This window comes from Eretmochelys imbricata, chromosome 6, assembly GCF_965152235.1.
Source record: "Eretmochelys imbricata isolate rEreImb1 chromosome 6, rEreImb1.hap1, whole genome shotgun sequence".
Classification (NCBI taxonomy): Eukaryota; Metazoa; Chordata; order Testudines; family Cheloniidae; genus Eretmochelys; species Eretmochelys imbricata.
Genome location: NC_135577.1, coordinates 101,014,229 through 101,022,976, shown reverse-complemented (window position 1 = coordinate 101,022,976; position 8,748 = coordinate 101,014,229). Strand labels below are relative to the sequence as shown.

The following is an 8,748-nucleotide window of genomic DNA, read 5'->3' as shown; positions in this document are numbered from 1 at the left end:
CTTGGCGGGAGGGATAGCTCAGTGGTTTGAGGATTGGTCTGCTAAACCCAGGGTTGTAAGCTCAATCCTTGAGGGTGCCATTTGGGATCTGGGGCAAAAATTGGGGATTGGTCCTGCTTTGAGCAGGGAGTTAGACTAGATGATCTCCTAAGGTCCCTTCCAACCCTGATATTCTATGATTCTAAGTGATATTGTCCCTATAGCACCTAGTAGAATAGGCTCTCCAGGTGGCTTACAAACATTCATTAAGTTCACAACTCTGCCTCTGCAGAGTGGGGTCCGTATAGACATGCATTTTAGAAGGAGAAACTAAGGCACAGAAAAGTCAACTTGTCTAAAGTCACACAGTAAGTCTGCGGCAGAGTCAAAAATAAACCCAGAAGCTCTAGCTCTCATTCTTATGTTCTAAGCAACAGAGAATATTTTATTTCAACTGAAGAGGTTAATTTTTTACTTTTCACTGATGCAGGATACATAGCACTGTGGAAAGCTGCACAAATTCACATGGAAAGCAGTAATTGGGGAATTAATTTACAGAAAAAGAAGAGACAGTAATTGTGAGACATTTGGAGTGGGAAAATTGTAACATACTAAAAGGGAAAACACAAAGAGCTGGCAGAAGGTGTAAATTGAAATGTGAGGCCGTTTATTTGAACTCACTGATCTTTACAACCTCATTAGTGCTTTTCTTGCTACATTCCTGTCTTTAGCCACTCAGGATGAGAGTTACAGCAGTTTAAGTGGGCCAAACCCAGAGGGCATGAAGAAGGTGGGTGAGAGTCTCGAGGCCAGATTCTGATACCCTTACTCACGGTAGTATCCCACTCCACACATAGTTCTGAAATCAATGGGACTATTCATTGAGTAAAGTGCTATTCCCTGAGGCAGGGAATCAGAATCTGGTCCAAAATTTGTATGACATGGGCAGCTGGAAAAAGGAGTAAGATTTAAGTTACACTCATTTATTCACCTTGGAATTAGGCTCTTGACATCTAAACTGAGATCACCTGCATTTTTTCTGATGGTTTAATTTGGAGTTACTCCATGTACAGTAATTTCTTCTAGTTGTTTTGTTCATATTTACTGTGTTTATCTGCAGAGGCATCAATATGTAGAAATTTCATAGAGTGAAAGTTCCAACACCACAAAATACAATGAATTAATGTCCTGTATTGTGGGACTGGAAGCACTGGCTCAGAAAGCACAGTGGCCATTTAGCAACACCAACAAACAATGAAGTTACTGTAATACGTGGCATTTTTATATGTAGGATGAAACATTTGTTATCTCTTTAGGGTCTTGCTTTTTTTCTTTTGTGCTGCTGGCTTCCATTCAAAGTGCAAATGAAAGACTCCAGTCAACTTCATGGGGCGTTGGATCAGGGCCTTCAATGGGGCTTGATATGTCCTGAACTAAGGAACAATGCATAGTTGTGCTGCCCCAGGAGTCACCCAGGAAGAAAACCGAGTCTGGAGAATCACAGTGTCTCTCAATTTCACCCCTGTGCTGGGGAGAAGGTAAAATGTATTGGATCTATACAAGCACCACTTCCTGACCTGAGATCACTCTACAGGCACCCTGCCTCAGTTTGAAGGGGGAACTTTCAATAACTTCACAGAGGTTTTTCTGTGCAAAGACCCCTCCCCTTAGGGTTGGGTTTCTTAACATAAAAGTAAGTTCAGAACAAAATTCAAAGTCCCAAGTCCACAAAGTCCAACTTAATTCGCTGCTTTTACCAGGCTACTATCAGCCAGAGCTGGCTGGAGTCTTGTTCCCCTGGTATCTCAAATCTGTCCTGAAGCCCTCTTGTCTCTGCAGCCCACAGGAACCTTACTCTCCACAGCTTCCAGGTCCCAGGTTTCTTTAACAGTTCCATGGCACCCTAGTGTCTTGAGAATCCCCCTCTTCTCTGCTCCTGCTGCTCTATATAGGGATCAGCTGCCCTCTATCAGACCCCATTGCAAGGCTGTTAATGAGACACAGGTAGGCTGGACAAATGCACTTTTAAAAGATCCAGTCCACCATGTGGCACAAAGTGACTATAAGGAGCAAAGAATCCTTTTGTTGCCATGGTTATCAGAAATCATTTTTTATTTTGAACTAGCGTAAGAACTAGTTCATTGCAAGTGGGAAGAAGGGTGAAACAACTGCAGTTTATCAAGGAAAAAAAGATATCATGCTGAGTAATAATTCCCCACAACTGGTCAAAGAAACAGCTTTATTTCCTTTTTTTTTAAAAGGCATTTTTATAAGAGTTAGGGGAAAGATGTTGGGTTGACAGCAGTAGATAGATCATCCCCAGAGCACATAGAGTATGGGAAAGCACAGTCTGAGTTCCCCATATAAACCCAGCAATGTGTCTTAAACCTGACCTGGAGAGAGCTTCTGTTGCAAGGCTTAGCTGTACCTTTGCCCTCTCTCAATCTCTCTGTGCATACCCCTTCCAAATGACAGGTCTAAACCAGTGCCTCTTTGAGTGGAAACCTGCACTGCACCTCACCCTACTTTTAGACTGGACTGACCAGGCTACAGCACCCCCTTTCTACCAACCATATTTAGAACTGTCTGGAAACTGGAATTCTCATTCTGTGGGAAATTATGAAATAAAATCCAAAATGGAACAAAAAATGAAATTCCAAAATTTCCCATGGAATAGGAATTCCAAAATTTCATTCAGAAAACGTTGAAATGACATTTAGACATTTCCAAAACATTTCCAAGTTGCCCAGGGCCCTGTCAGCCTACCAGGCAGGGAACAGGCCAGCTCAGGTAGCCTCGGAGCTGGGGCTCCCTGGGTTTCTGGGCTGTAAAAGAGCCAGGAACCTAGGAAGGCCCGAAAGTCAAGGCTGCAACCTTGACTGCTGAGGAGTTGGGCTGCTGAGTTGGCAAGAAACCAGGCAGGATCCTGCTGAAATTTAATCAAAATAGATACATTCCTGTGGAATGTTTTGATTCTGATGAATCAGCATTTTACCACAGAAAAACACACTGTTGAATATTTCAGAGTTGAATATTTCAAAAGGTAATAGCAGCTTCTATAATAAGCAAGCCTTATATGTCCTTTAGGGCTAACCCAGGCTAAACACCAGGGATCTCTTGCTTATGCCCAGAAAACCTTGCCCTCAAGAGTCCAAGCAGCACAGAGTTACAGTTCCTCCTTGTTAGGGGGTTTTCTCCCTTCCCCCATTCTGCTTCAAACTGCCAACTCAGCTGATGGGAACAATTCTCTTGCACATCTGCTCTTCATTGCGGGGGGAGGTGAGCAAACAACAACATCTTTTGTCCTTTTTGATGTTTCTCAACAGTTTGTCTGGTCGATGGGCCTTCCTTTTGGGGAAGGCCATAACACCTTCTGTTGGAGGACAGCATTTCACACGTAATGTCTCTCTCCTGTCTGGTTATTTATATAGTTATGGAGGCTTCCAGTGCAAATGCTCAAATATTACTTTACAATATGGCATACAAATGTTATAAGCGGGATTAATGCATGCAGCAATTTACAAGCATTCAATAAAGTCTAAACACTAAACATGTTTATAACTCTAATACCTATTTTAACAATACTAACACACAGGTGAAAAAGACTGATTCCAGCTATTTGTCTGTCAGTATTCAAGTTAGGCATGGGGACCTTGGCATAAGCTGGCACCTGATCTGCCAGCGTTACAGGCAGGTCCTCTTTACACAGCGCTCTTCAAAGACAAAGTAGCCTTATGACCACACCTGAAGTTTTTATCTACAGTTGTGTCAGCTTTTCATTTAAACCAGACAATACTTCTCTGGTGGTCTTCCCCAAACTGCAAATTAGCAGAGATGAGGAACGTCCATGTAAGTTAGATGTCAGGAGAGCACTGGCTTTTAACTTGGATAGGACCAAGTCCTTCAGACAGTATTCTTGTCATTTTGTGTCTTATGTAGATCACATGAAGGGCCAAGGCAGCGTCAGCACAAATGATGTCTCATTGGATAACCTCTTGCATTACAATAGCATACAGGGCAGTCAATATTCCACCTCTGCAAAGACTCTTGGCCCATTCTGCAAGGGCTCAGGCTGCATCAATTACTCTCTTCAGGGATGTTCCCATTCTGGACATCTGTAGAGTCCTCAGTAAATACATTTACTTTTCACTGTGTCGTCTCAACAATCTCTAGATTGCATGTGAACTTTGGCAAAGTCATATTTCAATCATTATTCAAGTAGGTTCTGAACCCACAGTACTGCTTGGGAGTCACCTGAGTGGAACACATGCCTGCAACAATGCAAACAAGAAAAAGTTACTTACCTGTTCTGTAACTGTTTTTCTTCTAGTTGTGGGTGCAGATACGTATTCCATGACCTGCCCTCTGTCCCCTCTCTATTGGAGTCTTAAACCATCTGCTCTGCTGTGAAGGAACTGAGGGGGGTTGGGGCAGCGGCAACCCTTATATTTCCTCTGGAGGGGCCAGGAGGATGTAGGGTGCGTGCGCTATCCCAACAGATACTGCTGTGGGAAAAAAGTCTGACTCTGGTACACTCGGCATGAACACACCTAAGTGTAATACATATCTGCACACACATCTCAAAGAATAGCAGCTACAGAACAGGTAAGTAACCATTTTGGGGTTTTGTTTTGGGTGGCGGTGGTTTTTTTGTGCAAGATTTGTTTATTATATCTCAATGATTTTCAGAGCAAATCGGCTCTATTTACAAGACTTTTTCCTGACCTCCATCTCTGCAAACTCAACATGGAATATGAGAGTGAAACTGGATTCTTTCTAGCACTGATTTTGTAAGAAGTAAAGATTAAACATGGAACTTAGACAACAATTCTGCTGATGTATGAATCAGACTAGAATCCAATTCACTCACTGAAAGTTGTGTTGGCTCTGCAGGGCTAACTGGAGTAAAACAGTAGTTTAAGTTAAATTAGAACAATCTAGTCAGCAATGTAAGCAGATAGGACTTAGAATATACAAGTGGCTTTTAAAAAAATATACTGGTTTACTGGCTATAACTACACATTCAAGGTCTTATTTAAAACCAGAGACTTACCATGGAAAGATCCTGCTCTTCTATTATTAACTTTTCAGAACTAAAATTGAAGCCAGACACTGACCAAAGTCCATTTTAATAACTTCTTTATCTGTAAATCAATAGTTCAACTACTTATATAAATTAGTTTGTTTCCATGTTAACCAGTCCTACTTTTCGGTATATAGTGAATGTAATTAACTCAGTGACAGTATTTAGTTAAGAACAGACGATGGAAAACAATCATATGGCAGAGTTATTACAGCAATATACACCATCTGTCACTTTGCATTTCCTTTTTGGATGTCATAAGCCATTAGTACATAATGACCCCTCTGAAGTCATATCTGTAGCTCCAAAGGCCCAATAGTGGAAGTGTCAAGTCACTGCATACATACAGATAAAATTAGCTTAGCGACAGATTGTGCCATTTTTTAATTCTTTCTCAATTGACTGCAAGTAGAAATAAGAAATTACAAATTGGGTAGGAATGTTTCAACTTCAGATGCTATATCTTTGTCTGTTTTAGCTATGCCTGTGTACCAGGGCAGGGGAGAATTACCCTCTACCATTTATGGACTTGACGCATGGTACTTTCCCCCCAGAGCAAGGGGGTATCTGGAAGGCAGGTTGTGACTCTCTGAATCATGATCTGTCTTTTAGCTTGCTCCAGGAGCAGCACAACAAACATATTGCTCCTTGCTCGGGGGTAGTTTAGTTGCAGAACTCTCAGAATAGGATACATAGAAAACGTTTATTAGGGACATTAAATGAGTTTTAAGTGGTCAAATTCTAGTTCAAAAAGGGTCAAAATCTTGTATGCACAATGGAGCATCCCTCTGACTTTCAATTTGGCCCTGGAGAATAGATCTGTGGGACAAGATCCTTGATCTTAACACCTACATTCCTCTCTCCATTGTGCATAGTGGAGAACAAAACTGTGAAAGACTCTGTGGTGTCATGCAGAAGGGAGTAGCAGTGAAAGCTATGATCGCACTGCAGGAATTACGCATTGCTGACAACAGGTTGTCAGCAGTGGGCACAACTGTACCCAACCTCAAGTGCAGATCCAGGACAAACTGTGCTCAGAGCAGTTTCAGAGAATGTGCTTCAAAGCTATCGGGAGTTGAGCATATTTTATTCCTAACAGCTCTGAGTATGTGTTAACCATGCTTTCTCCCAGGCTATGCCTGCATCTGAACCAGTTCAAGTGCATCCATTGCTAGCAACAGGCAATTTTTGTGGTATAGACATAGCTTATAGAAGATATTCCCACCACTGTGTAGCCACCTCTCAAGGGGTCTGGTCAGTGCAGTTCTTCCCCCTGCACCTAAATGACATTATTTTCATTGGCATCCAAAACAGCACAGAGAGGGCACCATAATGGCTCCAAGGAGCTTACAGACTCCACAGGACAGGACATAGAATCATAGGACTGGAAGGGATCTAGAGAGGTCATTTAGTCCAGTCCCCTGCACTCATGGCAGGATAAGTATTATCTAGACCATCTCTGACAGTGTTTGTCTAATCTGCTCTTAAAAATCTCCAATGATGGAGATTCCACAACCTCCCTGGGCAATTTATTTCAGTGCTTAATCACCCTGATAGTGAGGAAGTTTTTCTTAATGTCCAACCTAAACCACCCTTGCTACAATGTAAGCCCATTTGCTTTGTGTCCTATCCTCAGAGGTTAAGGAGAAAAATTTTTCTCCCTCCTCCTCGTAACAATCTTATGTACTTGAAAACTTATGTCCCCTCTCATTCTTCTCTTTTCCAGACTAAATAAACCCAATTTTTTCAATCTTCCCTCATAGGTCATATTTTCTAGACCTTTCATCATTTTTGTTGCTCTTCTCTGGACTTCCTCCAATTTGTCCACATCTTTCCTGAAGTTTGGCGTCCAGAACTGGACAAAATACTCCAGTTGAGGCCTAATCAGTGTGGAGTAGAGAGGAAGAATTACTTCTTGTGTCTTGCTTACAATACATCACAGAATGACTTTGAGAATAATGAAGGAGAAGCAAGACAATAGAAAGGGCAAGGAGGACAGGACGCCATCAGGGGCTCGTTCACCTGCACATCTACCAATGTGATAGATGCCATTATATGCCAGCAATGCCCCTCTGCCATGTACATTGGCCAAACCGGACAGTCTCTACGCAAAAGAATAAATGGACATAAATCTGACATCAGGAATCATAACATTCAAAAACCGGTAGAACAATACAACCTCTCTGGTCACTCAGTAACAGACTTAAAGGTGGCAATTTTGCAACAGAAAAGCTTTAAAAACAGACTCCAACGAGAAACTGCTGAGCTTGAATTAATATGCAAACTAGATACCATTAACTTGGGTTTGAATAGAGACTGGGAGTGGCTGGGTCATTACACATATTGAATCTATTTCCCCATGTTAAGTATCCTCACACTTTCTTGTCAACTGTCTAAATGTGCCATCTTGATTATCACTACAAAAGTTTTTTTTCTCCTGCTGATAATAGCTCATCTTAATTAATTAGCCTTTTACAGTTGGTATGGCTACTTCCACCTTTTCCTGTTCTCTGTATGTATATATATATCTTCTTACTGTATATTCCATTCTGTGCATCTGATGAAGTAGGCTGTAGCCCACAAAAGCTTATGATCAAATAAATTTGTTAGTCTCTAAGGTGCCACAAGGACTCCTGTTCTTTTTGCGGATACAGACTAACACGGCTGCTACTCTGAAAACTGTACTGTTGGGCTTTTAGACTGGAGTAGCAATTGCAGAGCAGCTCTGATGCATGTGACCTCATTGCCTCATGTAGCTCCCCGGCACTCAAGTCCAGCTACTTGCACTGAGTTTTTTGGACAGGATTTGGGCTTTGGAGAAGGAAGAAATGGGGAGGAAATGAATTGAATTCTGTTAAGCTCTCAAAGGAGAGGACAATAAATTATCAAAGAGGTGAAAGCAAAGGGTTGGTTTCATGTTGATGAAAAATGTAACAAAATTGCCTTTTATTCACTTTCTAACTTCAAAATGTAACTACAAATCTCTTCCTGTGATCAAGAGGGGCCCCAAAACAATCAAAAAGAATACTAACAGATTTGAATATATTCTGGCTAAAAACAGTGGGAACCTCTGAACATAGCTTACACTGTCATTTTAACACCTTCCAAAATGCAATGAGCACTACAAGAAGAAGAGTATATAAAACGGTATTTTAAAATTACAGTGTTATATTTTTAGAAAGTCCATAAAGATCAATATGGTTACATATTCTCCAAGGATTCTCCCTTCCTCTCCTCCCCCAAACAATGTCTCAATATTATTGACGTGACATAATAAGAAGCTAGTTATCCAGTGCGCAACTCCACATCTGAAAATCAGAAATAATTAGTCTCACAGCTATGGTAGGAGGCTGTGTCAGATGCCGAAATCTCACAGTAGGTTTGAAGCTTTTATGATGGAACCCACATGTTTCCATGTGTATCGGGTGCTTTGGTATAAGGAATATTCCAGATCCATGGGCGATCTGCAAAACAAGCAAAAATAAATACATAAGTAAAAAGTTAAAATAAGCTTATGACAGACATATATCTGGCCCCAGTGAAGTCAATGGCAAACCACCATTTATTGTGGTTCATCCCAACTGGAAGTTCAACTTACTGATAAAATTTACTGAGCTATTGCTTGCGGTGAGATACAAAGATACATTTTAAAAGGCCGTTGTTTTTCCCCCAAGGGTTGTTCTTTT

The 8,748-nt window shown here is 41.3% G+C and overlaps 1 protein-coding gene across 1 annotated transcript in view; it reads right to left on the bottom strand.

Moving 5' to 3' along the window:
* Window positions 1–390: 390 nt before the first annotated feature.
* The window catches only part of TDP1 (tyrosyl-DNA phosphodiesterase 1), a 116,323-nt gene continuing 107,965 nt past the window's right edge, over window positions 391–8,748 (bottom strand). The window contains exon 16 of the mRNA XM_077819249.1: window positions 391–8,526. Within this exon, the coding sequence (XP_077675375.1) occupies window positions 8,453–8,526 (74 nt within the window). The 3' untranslated portion in view covers window positions 391–8,452. The remainder of the gene's footprint in view (window positions 8,527–8,748) is intronic.